The following is a 16529-nucleotide window of genomic DNA, read 5'->3' on the forward strand; positions in this document are numbered from 1 at the left end:
TAAAACGAAAGAAACTTTTGAGACAATATAACATATCAAATATAATATATCACACCTCTTTGAGCCGACACTCTTGCTTCGTATACTGCACATTAGTGCCCTATTCTGTGGATGTCATTTTGGTACTCGATATCTACTCTTATCGCTAACATCCTTCTACTTATGTTCAAACTAATGGCTAAATCTACTTATTCGATCCTAATGTAAACTACTCGAAACTAAAGTAGCTCGATCTAGAAACTATAGATTAGGCATCTCTCTTCCCAGTTTTTATTCACAGTTTTCTTAACCAGTTCACAGGCGCTTCTTTTCCTTCTTCACATGATAACTCTTCGATCTATCTTATCTAATTATTCATTTATGTTTATTTTATCAAGATTAGCCAATTGACTAAACAATAGTTTGGACACAGTACGATAAGATGAAGTTGATCATTCTTCGACTCTGTACAATTTTCTCACTCAAATTTTACTTAACACGTATTTAAAAGTTTCAGAATTGTGCAATTTATCTCAAACTGATTATCAGAAGATTACCAAAATTGCTATTGACGTAATTTATTCCCATGCAAAGATACGACGAACGATTCTACTTACATTACGCTTTGCGTCAAATATTTTTCTGCATAGAATTCGTTCAAGAATGAAACAGGATAGCGTTTAATGGAAGCCCGTGCATCTGATACAGAACGAAACGAAAATTAATAATAATCATTTTTTGTCCTACGTCCTACGTTTGCGCGGCTGACGAGAAAGCTGAAGTTGTCGAAAGTTTCTTGACGAGCGAGTTCTCTGACGTTCGCCAGGCCTTCCGCAATTGATCCTGCTACATACTTGTGAACTTCTGGAACTGGCTGCGAAAACTAAATAGAAAGTTAAGTTCAATTTCCGGTTCGGCGTTCTCCAACTTGGAATTCTGTTGAGGACAGCGGTACGTCGTGACATGACGTAGGGCAAATTTAGCAAATGAATTGCGTCGAATGGCAACACGAACAAATTACGAGTCGAGAGTTCCAGCTCCTCTATGTTGGAGGAATTTCGTTAGAACTGGTCTTCAACTGGAAGATTACTACCCGAACTCTGTCTGTCAACTAGCTGGTTGGTTGCGGATATAAGGAGACGAAGGCAAGAGCACTCTTGCCGAGTCTTCAACACGTTCTACGACTAGTACGACGTCAGAGGCTTTGAATTGTTAATTTTGATTACCTTCGCGCCTCGTCGTACTTTGCTCCTGCCACTTGTCTAATGTACCGCCATTTGTGCCAGAGTTGAGTCACGTCTCTGGGTTTCAAGGTTGTTACCGCCATTTCCGGAGAGTCGTTAACGCTCTCCGCTATGTACCTCTTCATATATTCCGATTCCTGACTCACCCTCTTTCTCTCTGTTTTACTGCTCCGCTTTTAAAGCTTCTGCGAGAAGTGGGTCATTTTACGGTACTATAAAACGTAACCTATATATCAGCCACTTATTTGGCAAATCGGTTCACGTAGCTCTTGTTCAACTATGTTAGCCAAATTGGGCTTCGTTAACGGATCATAAATATACAGCTGGTATCATACCATGGAAATAATAATAATCATTTTTAATAGCATTTATATTTCCTTTTGTCGAAGTGATCACCGCTTCTAAGAAAACTCTACATCTGGTCTTTCAGTTTTCTCAAGCACTGCAGTCATCGACAGCGTATAGACGAAAGATTAGATCGAAGGCAGATCATAAACAGGCGACGATGGTGTCACGTAAAATAAGGAGATATCAAAGACGAAAAACAAAAGATAAAAATAAAGAAATGAAAAGAGAGAATTTATTTCTTAGCGCTTGGTTTACGATTCACTTCTGAACTCCAGACGCGACTTTTCAAGACTTTTCTTTTTTTTTTCCGTGGAGGAAATCTGCGCGGACACTCGCCGCTTCTAGAGGGAAGAGTGGCGTGGTAGTGTCGGACTCCAACCGACCAAAACCTCCACGATGACCGTCCCTCTTGCGATCGAGTGCCCAGGAACCGCTGAGGCGACGCACCAGGCCCCCCCGCGCACAATAATCTGTTCACAAATGGCGCGGTGTGCTGCCATGTCACATCGCGTCCCATCCCCGGGGGACTTTTCAAGACTGACGCTCTTGCAACTACTTTCGACGGAATCTGATTCTTTTATTTGTCATCCCTCAATATCCCCATCATCCACGCGTTTGTTAGGCGTTTTCGAACATTCGGCGAAAGGACCGTTGGGATATCGAGGGTTCATTAGGCACTTTGCCTCGGCGACATACATTGCAGCCGAGTGCCTCCACATCTCTACTTCCGTCATCAGCCCATCGGCTCCGAAGCGCGGCCTGGTCCCCGATGCGGACTGAGATGTGGTTGATGTTACAGATGCCTGGCTTTTGGGTGGCGTTACAATGGCTTCAGGGTTTTCAGTCATAAGATAACACTGCTGGCGTGCGGATCTGGACCAGCTCAAATTATATTCCTACTTGTATTTACACTTCTGTATTTAAAATATATTTTCTTATATAGACAAAAGACTGGGACGAAGGCAGATCATAAACGGTAGACAGGCGACGATGGCTTCAGAGCTTTCAGTCATAGGGTAACGCTGTTAGCGTGCGGATCTGGACCAGCTCAAATTATATTCCTACTTGTATTTACACTTCTGTATTAAAATATATTTTCTTATATAGACAAGAGACTGGGACGAAGGCAGACAATAAACGGTAGACAGGCGACGATGGTTTGAGAGCTTTCAGTCATAGGGTAACACTGTTAGCGTGCGGATCTGGACCAGCTCAAATTATATTCCGATTTGTATTTACCCTTCTGTATTTAAAATATATTTTCTTATATAGACAAGAGACTGGGACGAAGGCAGACAATAAACAGTAGACAGGCGACGATGGTTTCAGAGCTTTCAGTCATAGGGTAACACTGTTAGCGTGCGGATCTGGACCAGCTCAAATTATATTCCTACTTGTATTTACACTTCTGTATTAAAATATATTTTCTTATATAGACAAGAGACTGGGACGAAGGTAGACCATAAACGGTAGACAGGCGACGATGGTTTGAGAGCTTTCAGTCATAGGGTAACACTGTTAGCGTGCGGATCTGGACCAGCTCAAATTATATTCCTACTTGTATTTACACTTCTGTATTAAAATACATTTTCTACCTTACAATTTATCCACGCGTTCCTTTGTTCACATACATCTAATAACCTCAACACTTTAAAAAAGTTATACGTTAATAGAAATGATTTCGATACGGAAGCGGGGTAAGAACTACTTCAAGTAGACAAAATTGATGAGATTATATATACTCTGATATATCGATGAAATTATATATCGATCAAGTGCTTTAGCATTAAACTTTGAAAAATTCTTACTCTAACTCCAAACTGCCTCGTCCTCATCTTTTATCGAGTACTTGGGATTTTTTAATTATTTTTCTCTAATTTAATAACGGTTCTTGAAAATATATCGCAAAATATTGTTAATAATTAAAATATCGCATCGGATTTTATGCAATTATTGTAAATTGAGAGTATGCTATGTTTAACTCGATAGTACTTAAGTTGACAGCATACACCTGTAACTAATTGCTGTGCATGGAATTGGTACTTATTTCGTGTTCATACAGATTCATCTTAATTACGTGATAAACGTTGTAAATATTTCAGTGAATAATTACAGAAAATTTAATCGCACACATTAAATGCACTCATTATTTGCACAATATTAAAATGGCTTTCAGTTTTCAAAATGATTACAAGTGACTTGCTGATTTTCCACTTTAAACAAATAAATAAATAAGCCTTCCAAAAATACACGTGTATGATATACATATATTAGTTTATAAATATGCAATTGTTATTAATTTAGTTTTACAATTATGGCGCTGCCTTTACTAATTAATACAAACTTCTTGTTTCAGTTACTGCAAATCATCCACCTCAAAGACCATGGATTCCATTGACGAGACCGAACAGGACGAGACCAACATGTAAGTTGCAATGCATTTAGCCGTATAAATTTATTACATATCGAAATTAATCTGAAAAATATAAATGATTTTCTTAAGGAACTTGATCATTTCCAAGATCGAACCTAATTTGTTGGAAGTATTAAATACTATTTGAAATACACATGTGTTATTTAGAAAGATAGCGATATTAACTTGTCAGCAAGTTTCTTCCTGTAAGAATTTTGTCTATTAAAACTGTTTATTAAAACTAATAGAGAAAGTTTGAATCGAATTTTCGTTTCGTAAGATACTTACGAAGATACGATATTGAAAAAGTCGCAATTAAGGTATCGCGGTATGTTTCTGTAAAATTCATTAAAGCAATTTCAATTATTATTGGAAGCTCAGTTTTATTTCAATTATTAAGATAAAATTGCAAAGTCAACAAACCATCGTTTTGTATTTTGCGATACCTTTAATAGCGTATACGATATGCAAGTTTGAACAATAATTTAAAATATAATTAAAATACTTGTTGCATTGACTAGATGTAATGAAACGAAGCTTGTTCTTTTGCTTCTCCACATTTTCCATATTTATAAATCACTAAAAACCACGCAGTATCTGAAAATATGAAAGTTTAACAATGAGTAGCGATTAAGTGATACCATATGTATCTTAATTAATATGTTTCATGCTATGTGAGCCACAGGTGGCCCATGCTGTGTTTTCTATTTAAAATCTTGATGTTCGGAGTATAAACAGCTATAGTAAAACTGTAGTTTTACCGCAGATACATGTAAACATAAGATTGAAATGGCGATCGTGGAATTTATTACAAACTTTACGGTATGGTGTACTTAATGCTAATATTTCTGACTTTTTTATGAATGTATTCAATGATATCCTACGCTTTTTACAGTAAACGTAGCTCTGTAGGATTTTACATAGTAATTATGTCATTGCATATAAGCTTCCTATAACTTTCGGTCGAAAAAGCAAACTTCACATTTAGCCAATGCAACAATTATTTTAGCTACATTTGAAATTATTGTCTGAACATGCACATCATTGTTGAACGCGACTCAAAATACATAATACATAGCGATTTGTTAATTTTCCAATTTTATCTTCTAGTAACCAAAATAAACCACTACTGTCTTTTTTAATGACTTTTAAGCAAACACTTTCTGACACTTTAGTTGCAACTATTTTCCATGATTATCTTTATAAGTAGCTATAAAACGAAAATTCATTTCAAACGAATTTGACGCAGACGAGTTGCTCTCAAGATTGGTTTGTTGCTTTTCTTTTCATTGCTAAATCATTTTACTTTATGACAATAGACAAAGGTACGTGTGTCTGTATCCCATTATCCATCGTCTTCATGTTATCCAATTTAAAACTTAGCATAAACGTTTATAAAGACACCGGAAATTGCTGTTCGTACATCGATCATATTGTTCGCATCCCATTCATATCGTTAAATACATCGTGAGATGTGTAATAAATTGACGATAATAGAATAATTTAAGAAAATACATCGGTATCGATATCTCTGTATATAACAATTTATAACAATATTGATTGATTGAAATAACAATAACAATTTCAATAGCTAATGAAATAATAGATAACATATATTCGTTTAAAGTGGACATTCTGTATGATATAATGTAAAACATGAAATGGAGAATTTCTATTGTTCATAGTTACGAATGCGTAATTACACACATAATTAATCGCTAATTATCCGTAAATATTTGAAATATTTTACAATAATAAGTTATCTGTTTATTTTGCAAACATGAACCGTGTAAACAGAAAGTATAGTACATGTAGGCCACCTGTGGCTCACGCAGCATGGCACGTTAGTTAAGAAACATACGTACAATATTATTCATCCACTGTTTACTGTTAGCAGCTCATCATCTTCTTTTCCTACTTATATTAAATAGAATACAAGCATCAGCCACATGTCTAGTACTATACGTCATCTTTCTTTTTTATTGTGTGTTTAAGATCAACGTGTAACTGCTAAGATTATTAATGACCAGGGTGAGAATGCTCAGTGAGACAGAACACATAAGTATTATAAAGCAATATCCTTCAGAAAATCTGGAACTTTTCTGTCGGAGTTTTCTTTTTATAGCATGTTATTTAGTTTTATAGTTTGTTAGGTCATGCTGTACCCTTCTAATGTTCTAATTAAGGTAGGCGGTTAAATACGTTCGACGAAGTTCAATATGCCTTAAATATCACAGATATTTAGTTTGAAATGGTTTAAATAAATAAATTAGTTTTAAATAAATAGTTCTGATAACAAGGTAGAGTTGCGTCCAGTTTGGTTTATTCTTAATCGAGTTAATGTTACTTGATCTTTTCTATTCAACAGTAAAGCCAAATTGTCATCATTTATATTGTTACGGACTTTGCGTAGCTTGGTAGGTCTTAAATTTCTCTATTCTTCGTTCCATCCTTCCATTATTCCTCTAATGAAGTACTTTTGAAGATCTTTGTAAATTCATGATTTGTTGTAGATGTACTGGAACTATTGGGTTGGCATTAGGTTATCGCCTAATGACAAAATCCGCAATCACTTAGTTGCCAAGCCCAATAGCCAGGTGTGCCGTCGAGTACATCTTTGTTTACTTATATCAAAACACGTGTTGATGCGAATCGCGATGATGCCTCTCGGTGCAATTATTTTCATAAAAGTGTATCACACACAAGCCACGTTACAAAGCTTCAAATAGTTGAACTTCATCCTGACAAGCAAATACTTTCATACACCCATAAATAAGGCAGATATTTAGCTGAACTCATTTAGCTAAGACACCCTATACTTACGAAGATACAATATTGAAAAATGTCGCAATTAAGGCATCGCGGTATGTTTCTGTAAAATTCATTAAAGCAATTTCAATTATTATTGGAAGCCCAGTTTTATTTCAATTATTAAGATAAAATTGCAAAGTCAACAAATCATTGTTTTGTATTTTGCGATACCTTTAATAGCGTATACGATATGCATGCCCAATAGCCAGGTGTGCCGTCGAGTACATCTTTGTTTACGTATATCAAAACACGTGTTGATGCGAATCGCGATGATGCCTCTCGGTGCAATTATTTTCATAAAAGTGTATCACACACAAGCCACGTTACAAAGCTTCAAATAGTTGAACTTTATCCTGACAAGCAAATACTTTCATACACCCATAAATAAGGCAGATATTCAGCTGAACTCATTTAGCTAAGACACCCTATTATTATATGTAAGAATGGTATTTAAAACAGAAAAATATGAAAATTAGTAACAGCATTTGTCACGAACAGACGTTCTTTTTAGATAACTCAATATTCGAACAGTAGCTGCTTTAAATATTAGGCCATTCTAATAATGGAGATCCCTTTCGGTTTGAATTAAAAAGATTACTAAACATCGTATAGTACGAAGTAGAAAATTGTTTGAACAAAAGCACGTTGCAACGATAATAAATGGTACCTTGTGACCAGATGACGTGGTCTGATCGGACGACGAATACCTTGGCCATCGATCAACATCGAATCACAGGATCAGTGAGTTTCGTAGAGTTTCGAAATGTCACGCTGTCTGCCGATTGTCATATCGCACCACACCACAGATTTATTGCAAGCGTTGTGAAAGCGTCGTGAAAGAGCTAGAGAAACCCAGTGCCAAAGAAACACAGCGCGAACAACCGTTCTTCTGGTGATACCACTGTCACTATCGTCGCTATTACCATCGCTCCCATCGCCACTGTTGTAGTCAACTAAAAGGAATCCATTGTCTGATTGACTATGGAATAAATGAGATAAATCATTTCATTATGAGTCATGCTATTCATTACTTATAATAATAGGCCGCTGTTATTACATCCAATGACTCGATTGTACTGTCAATCTCTTCTCTTCCCTTAGCTTCGTCTATCTCTTCTTTGATCTGTTTATTTAATTACAGCCTTTTAAACGTTTCGTTATAAACGTTCCATTATTCTTCAGCTTTTCTACGCTACAATATACAGGGTGTCCCGTATAGACAGTTCGTTCAAGAAATTCCGGGATCGACGTTATTAAGAACACAGCTTTTCAGATAAATGAAATGTCATTATCTATTAGTCAACGTGCATCCTTTCACTGTGCGAATTTTAAAAGACGCGTGCGTAGTCCTCTTTTGAAATTGGACGTAAAAGAACTGTCACGTTCTTCTGGATCGTTTCTACATCGTCCAAACACGCTGTCCTTGCAGTGCCACTTTCAGCTTAGGACACAGAAACAGGTCAGCAGGCGTCAAACCCGGACAGTAGAAGATGGAAGAGTGAAAGATCGACCGATTTTCTAGCAAAGGGTTGCTCATAGAAACGAATGATAGAAACGAAGGTAATGAGCGACGAGTGTACTGAAGCACTGTCATGCAGGAGAAATCATTCTCGTAATTGATACGTGTCCCGGTTGACCCTACGAATTCTTTTCAAAATGCGGTCAAGTACGTATGCGTAATGTGATCCAGTTACGGTCTGATGATCGACTATAGTCTGGCCGGGAGACACGAATTCGGTGAATCAGTCGGCTTGGCTACAAAAATGCGATCAACATCGTTTTCATTTTTGATTTTGTGGCCCCTACTTCCCAGATTTGGATGTATAGGAGAAGCATGTACGTTGGATGATAATAAAATTTCACGCGCCTTAAAAACTCTGTTCTCAATAACACGGAACCTGCTGAACGCACTGTGGGGCTAGCTACTGCACGGGGAGCCGCTTCGGCGGTGGATTCTGAACACGAGGACAACAAAAAACGTTTTGACGTGGTTTTCCATTTTGTAATTTCTGCTGCGTCGTTTCAACGAAAATTCATTTGATACAATTAGAAAACATAGGTCGATCCAGTCCTGAAATTTCCAGTATAGGCCACTAGTATACCGCTGACTACTCTTTTTCCTGTCTTGCGTTGTGGTCTGGAAATACATGGAATTATTTGAAATCTGTTGGTCGTGATAAGTCCGTACGTGCAGCAACGCGGAATGCGACTAACGACTATGCCAGCAGGACCGTGCAAATTACTTCTTGCACTTCTCGTGACGACCCTGACAATCATGATCATTATGGGCCGCTCACGAACGTATTCTTTGGAAGACAGCAATTATGCGTCATTATCATTCCCACGTTTATAACGATACAATTAGGCTTTTATTGGAATTATTCTTGTTTCCGTATATATAATCGTTGCTCTAGTCATTTCCATCTTTGTTACAGCCATTTCGACCAGGGCATCCGTACTATGGAAAATTGAATTTATTGATTTTTCTTTGTCCGAGGAAACTAGTTTTATTTACGTGAACTATGATTTCGAACTGTAGCCTCTTTTCTCTATTCATCTTACTAAACAGACATAACTACTATAAGACGAATTTTAGACGTTACGACATAAAAGTTAATATTTTTAATTAAAAAAATCTTGGTTACGGATAACTATTACAAAAGATTCAAATTTTTTTGAACGAAAATTTTCTTAGAAGTGATGACCACTTTAACGCATCCGAAGAGAAATCTGTGATACAAAGGAAGATTGTGTGACTCGAAATAAGGCAAAGATCAAGAATAACAAAATTGCCTTGGAAACTTCAACTCCAAGAAAATCGAACTTGCGAAGTATTTGTATCTACGTATACTTCACTAATTCTTAATCAAATAGAAATGGACAATTGGCAGATAGTTATTTTACATGCAAAACTAAGTCAAAAGTACAGAATAAAAATATACCTGTCGTTTCTAGCGCGAATTTATTCCCACAGCGTACATTATATTGGAAAACAGGCTGTTCACACGAGCTATCGTTGTTTTTATTCTAAAGCCTAAGAGAAAAAATAGTCGGTGACTGATATAATCAGGTGTCGCATGTTTGAAAAATTCCTGGGCATACTGGTTGAGAATCACGACGTTAAATGAGATCGATTAACGAGCTGCTTTGCCGATGCATGGTCCTTGGACAGATAGAAAATTCAAATTTTTTTGAACGAAAATTTTCTTAGAAGTGATGACCACTTCAACGCATCCGAAGTCTAGTCACAAGCAGACAACTTTTGATTCTTCTAATAGTTTTTTTTTTTTTTTTTATTTAGTAGATTATTTACAATCAATTCTCTACAGAATTTTAAGTAAATTTCTTTGGCATGGTACTGTAACTTGGATTATAAAAGTATATTATAGTGTGTTTGATTCTAGTTGAATCTAATGCTTCGATCTAAGGGGTATTTCCTTTTTAGTCCGCGGATCTGATCCTTCGTGTCAAGTAATTGGGTAACTAATGGCTTTTGGTGGTTGTTCACTCTTATATCGTATCTGTTTCTGAACTTGGTTGTTTCTTCTTTGACCGTGGGTATCTTAAGGTCGCGATGTATCGTTTCCTTGGTAACATCCCAAGGTGCATCTATCAAGGTTCTTAGTGTTTTTGATTGGAATCGTTGGAGAATTTCCATGTTGGAGTTGCTCGCTGTTCCCCGTAGTTGGATCCCGTAGGTCCAAACAGGTTTTAATATGGCTTTGTATAGCATTATTTTACTCTGCGTGTTTAGGTTGGAACGTCTGCCAATGAGCCGGTAGAATTTTTTTAATTTCGTTTTCAGTTCTTTGGATTTATCTACGATGTACCGTTTCCATGTCATTCTTCTGTCTGGAATCATGCCCAGATATCTGACTGAAACTTCTAATAGTGAGTTTTATTAATGCGTGCGGTGTTACGAAATGACTAATATTTCTTCGGCTTAAAAAGTTCTATTCAAATAAACGATTCTTGCTAATTATGCTGTTTCGTATCAATTTACACGGTATACGTGCTAATGATAAATATAAGTACGTATATTTGCTGATCGATCGTTTGTCTTGATAATGACTTCATTAACGATGGAAACCACGTTTGACGTTTCAAATTTATTATTTAATTTTATCTTGATCTGTGTTATTCAGATTTTTACTGCTTCTTGCTGTTCAAGGACCGGATATCATCTCTTCTCTGCGGTACTGTTAATAACATTGGTGGCTTCATGCTAGCGAAGGTAAATTAAGTAACCTGTTCGGATTTCCTGAGACTGGTTTGACGACTATTGAGCCAGGTCATGGCATCGATGACCTCGGAAATGCCGTTCCTAACCATGAATGAAGCTGGAACCAACACTTTCATAGTTTACGTTGCCATTGACAATCACTTTCTTATTACAACTCGCATAAGGAAACAGCCATTCATCGAGTATCAGATAAAAGTAATTTATTAACAAAGTCGACAATTTATTAACAAAGTTACTCAGTGTATTATAATCAATTAATAATACAATAAAGGAAGACAGAGAGGGAGTGAGTTAATTGGCAACAATTAAATAGGCAATGTTTCATCTATGCTTGGCCATGTCTTCGATATTTATAATTAGCTTCACAACGAATTAACTTTCTTCCTACGAAATATCGTTTAAAATATTCTAGATATTACCAAAGCATTGCCAAGAATTCTTTAGACTAAACAGCTGCTTAATACATAGCTGGTTCGAAATCTATGAAAGTTGAAATCTTCGACCAAATTTTAAACTCTAAAAACATTTCCTACCAAAAACGGTACATCAAAAGACACAATTAATATTTACTATTTTCCAACCAAGATAATGATACCATAGATATATCTAGCACGTTAAACAGCAATTTACCTTGCAGATACACGACGACTATTTAATTTCCAACGTTCTAATTTACTTTCCAATGTTAGTTATTGTTCGAAGATAAGAAAACGGGAAATTCGTACGCTGGATGATACCTGCGTGGATAAAAAACATACTCTCGAAGTCTTCTTCCACTATACTCGTAGTCTCCTTCGTATATATTATTACTGCAAGTCCGAAGAGACCTGCACTCGCTGTTCAATAAGGGATGTTGCAAAGTTACGTGCAGCAGCGTGAATACGAGTAAACGCGAACGAGCGAGTATTAAAGACAAACGCGACTGGTAAGACCAGATGCGCTTAACGCGAACTCTCGTCGGTTGGCAGCCGCTTAAATCTTGAAGCAAAGATACATAGTTTATTGCGGCGCGTCCTTTTATCGGAAACCGGCCGCAATTGTGGCGCTACGAAATAGATCGAATGGTGCAACGTGCCGGAATAATAAAGTAGGCTTTCGAAATCTTCCTTCCTGGTCTGTTAATCCGTTTGCGTAATGAACGCCAACAGCGAAGAAAGTTCAGTCTTAATCGCTCGAGCCTTGTTCCGCCACAGCAAAGCCAGAAGAGGCAGTCGAGTTATCCATTACGGATAATTACGGATGGTACGCTAGGCTCTGTTATCTGCAGGAAAAGGTGGCAGGGATTCTGTATCCAAAGAGGATGCTATATCTTCGATTCATAGGCATGAAAACATTCGCCGTTTGATATATCTAATTGCGAGCAAACGATTCTGTTTCTTGGCCTGTTGCCAGTTATCCTGCTTCCAACAATGTTACCGTGTGCGAATTGTCGAAGTGATTCTCACTTCTAGGAGAACTCTACATCTTCTCTAGCGTTTAGTTTTCATAGTCCTCGAAGCTATTGAGCTCTAAATATGAGAGCGTTTAGCTCTAAATCAATTTGAAGGACCTCTTAGCCTCATAGCTTTTTCCAGGAGCTTCTTTTTTTTTATAATGTTTATTGTCCAAGAAGATGAGTATTACATGTGTATGTTATTCACAATAAACAATGAATTTCGGTTGTGGGATGGTTTAAGCAAAAGTACCGATACGTGACGGTACGACATAGCCGTACAATATTATGTGTGCCGGAATTACATTTTATTTAGCATTACAATTTGTAATTGGATTTAAGTCGCTGTAGAGCGGTGCTTATATACGATATTGTTTTTTCTTCCTATCTCTGTCCTGAAAACCTGGTCGCAAAAATAGGGCAGTTCGGTAATCTGCTTTTGGTTTCGGTGGGGCTGTGGGATTTCGGGAAAGGCTTTTTCTAGGAGCAAACCTTGTAAAGATGGTGCAGCGGAGTATAGACGGGCCAATCTTCGTAATGTTATTTAGCAATTAACTGAAAAATTTACCAAATGTCCAGCTGGACAAATTGTAAACTACAAATTAAATGAAAAAAAACTTTTGTTCGAAAAAACACCCCACTAACCTGACTAAAGAAATAAAATAGTCAAATTCGCAGATGGTATCCTACTGGGGGTAGCAATCCACGTGTTATTTAGCAATTAAGTTAGAAAAATTTATCAAATATCCACCTGGACAAATTCTAACTACAAATTATATTAAAAAAACTTTTGTTCGAGAAAACACCCCACTGATCTGACTAAAGAAATGAAATAGTCAAATTCGCAGATGGTATCCTACTGGGGGTAGTAATCCACGTGTTATTTAGCAATTCAGTTAGAAAAATTTACCGAATGTCCAGCTGGACAGATTGTAAACTACAAATTAAATAAAAAAAAACTTTTGTTCCAGAAAACACCCCACTGATCTGACTAAAGAAATGAAATAGTCAAATTCGCAGATGGTATCCTACTGGGGGTAGCAATCCACATGTTATTTAGCAATTCAGTTAGAAAAATTTATCAAATATCCACCTGGACAAATTGTAAACTACAAATTAAATAAAAAAAAACTTTTGTTCCAGAAAACACCCCACTAACCTTACTAAAGAAATAAAATAGACAAATTCGCAGATGGTATCCTACTGGGGGTAGCAATCCACATGTTATTTAGCAATTAAGTTAGAAAAATTTACCAAATGTCCAGCTGGGCAAATTGTAAACTACAAATTAAATAAAAAAAATCTTTTGCTCGCGAAAACTCCCCACTAACCTTACTAAAGAAATAAAATAGTCAAATTCGCAGATGGTATCCTACTGGGGGTAGTAATCCACATGTTATTTAGCAATTAAGCTAGAAAAATTTATCAAATGTCCAGCTGGACAAATTGTAAACTACAAATTAAATAGAAAAAATCTTTTGTTCGAGAAAACACCCCACTAACTTCACTAAAGAAATAAAATAGTCAAATTCGCAGATGGTATCCTACTGGGGGTAGTAATCCACGTGTTATTTAGCAATTAACTTAGAAAAATTTATCAAATGTCCAGCTGGGCAAATTGTAAACTACAAATTAAATAAAAAAAAACTTTTGTTCGAAAAAACACCCCACTAACCTGACTAAAGAAATGAAATAGTCAAATTCGCAGATGGTATCCTACTGGGGGTAGCAATCCACATGTTATTTAGCAATTCAGTTAGAAAAATTTATCAAATATCCACCTGGACAAATTGTAAACTACAAATTAAATAAAAAAAATCTTTTGTTCGAGAAAACACCCCACTAACTTCACTAAAGAAATAAAATAGACAAATTCGCAGATGGAATATCCTACTGGAGGTAGCAATCCACATGTTATTTAGCAATTAACTTAGAAAAATTTACCGAATGTCCAGCTGGACAAATTGTAACTACAAATTATATTAAAAGAACTTTTGTTCGAGAAAACACCCCACTGATCTGACTAAAGAAATGAAATAGTCAAATTCGCAGATGGTATCCTACCGGGGGTAGTAATCCACGTGTTATTTAGCAATTAAGTTAGAAAAATTTACCAAATGTCCAGCTGGGCAAATTGTAAACTACAAATTAAATAAAAAAAATCTTTTGTTCGAGAAAACACCCCACTAACTTCACTAAAGAAATAAAATAGACAAATTCGCAGATGGAATATCCTACTGGGGGTAGCAATCCACATGTTATTTAGCAATTAACTTAGAAAAATTTACCGAATGTCCAGCTGGACAAATTGTAAACTACAAATTATATAAAAAAAACTTTTGTTCGAGAAAATACCCCACTCACCTCACTAAAGAAGTAAAATAGTCAAAATCAAAGATCGTATCCCACTGGGGGTAGCCATCCACATGTTATTTGGCAATTCAGTTAGAAAAATTTACCAAATGTCCAGCTGGGCAAATTGTAAACTACAAATTAAATAAAAAAAACTTTTGTTCGAGAAAACACCCCACTAACCTTACTAAAGAAATAAAATAGTCAAATTCGCAGATGGTATCCCACTGGGAGTAGCCATCCATATGTTATTTAGCAATTAAGCTAGAAAAATTTACCAAATGTCCAGCTGGACAAATTGTAAACTACAAATTATATAAAAAAAAACTTTTGTTCGAGAAAATACCCCACTAACCTTACTAAAGAAATAAAATAGACAAATTCGCAGATGGTATCCTACTGGGGGTAGTAATCCACGTGTTATTTAGCAATTAACTTAGAAAAATTTACCAAATATCCATCTATTTTATATTATTTTATTAAATTTGTTATGATCCGTTTCGTTATATTTTTATTATTATGTTCGTGCATGATTCAATAAACTAATAAAAACAAAAAACATTGTCTATTATTTCGTTATAAAACGAAAGAAACTTTTCGGACAACCTAATAGATAAGAAAATCATCTGTACTTTAATTATATTCTCGAAAACATAAATTTGCATAAGAACTCTCCACCTACTAATTGTCATATTTCCTATGAAACTCGGCAAATGTGCTAATACTTATGAATGAATGTGTATGTGCTTGGAACACGTTTGCTCTTTACGTATCTTAAGTGAATCATCTAGGACATCCTGAACATGGTACTGAAGGAAGCACCTTTTGGAAAATACCTATAGAAGAATTCCCTTTTGTCTCATTTTCTCGGTCGTTATCGTCTATGCGCGTTAAGATAAGCTCTCTATACGTACTTACACTGTCTCTATCTTCCAACTTGGATTTGGTTAAGGAAATCTGAAGGAAAACCGGGACACGACAGCCATTAACGGCGCTTATCTCACGGCACATCGTGTTCAAACAATGTGCATTTGACTGACATGATAACGTCGATGAATTCGAAATAACTATTAAACTCTCGTTAACCTTTGACAAGAATTTTTATCTAAATCACACGTCTACGAACAATATGTAAAATAATTACTCCTTTTTCATTCACCTTCGCATCCTATGATTTTGTTCGTTATATTCGATGAATTATTTATTCTATGTAAGTAGACCGCCGATGTTCATGGGTTTTTTTGGAAATTTAAGATTCCAAAAATTCTACGAAGAACGTGTACGATATTTAAAATAGAAGATTAACGTGTGGTATTTAGCAGACGAGGCAAATTTCTATTTAGGTTTCATTTCTGTAATTACGTTTATAAAAACACAAAGTTGTATATACATTCACAGTCTATGTATAAGCAGTAGAACTTTTAATTTACCACGTTAATTAGTTCGATGAATATTTTAAAATACAGTGATGATGTTTATTCGTATTTCAGGCTCACAGACCATTGCAAAGAAGATTATTGCCATCCACTATATATATCGTACACATATATAAACATTTACACACGTCACATACATTCATGCACGTACCCAACACACGACCATACACACAGCCTCATTTGTATCATCGTCAGTTCGACTAGCATTAATTTTGTTATCTTGATAATCTCTCGCACAAAGGGAAATACGTTTCTTACTTGCTAAACACTC

General features: G+C 36.0%; 1 protein-coding gene and 1 long non-coding RNA gene across 7 annotated transcripts in view; one reads left to right on the forward strand and one right to left on the reverse strand.

The window, feature by feature from the left end:
* Window positions 1-8083, reverse strand: part of LOC139986085 (uncharacterized) — a 96045-nt gene extending 87962 nt beyond the window's left edge. Inside the window, exons 1-2 of the long non-coding RNA XR_011799564.1 lie at window positions 7827-8083; window positions 7463-7748 (exon numbers count right to left, since the gene is read on the reverse strand). This is a non-coding gene — a long non-coding RNA (uncharacterized lncRNA). The remainder of the gene's footprint in view (window positions 1-7462; window positions 7749-7826) is intronic.
* The window catches only part of Twin (CCR4-NOT transcription complex subunit 6-like twin), a 185820-nt gene that overhangs the window by 154944 nt on the left and 14347 nt on the right, over window positions 1-16529 (forward strand). For all 6 annotated transcript variants that reach the window (XM_072001097.1, XM_072001094.1, XM_072001096.1 and 3 more), the window contains one exon: window positions 3928-3996. Coding sequence is in view for 3 of the 6 variants with exons in the window: in XM_072001094.1 (XP_071857195.1) it covers window positions 3928-3996 (69 nt within the window). In the remaining 3 variants the exon portion in view is untranslated. The remainder of the gene's footprint in view (window positions 1-3927; window positions 3997-16529) is intronic.

Source organism: Bombus fervidus, chromosome 4, assembly GCF_041682495.2.
Source record: "Bombus fervidus isolate BK054 chromosome 4, iyBomFerv1, whole genome shotgun sequence".
Lineage (NCBI taxonomy): Eukaryota > Metazoa > Arthropoda > Insecta > Hymenoptera > Apidae > Bombus > Bombus fervidus.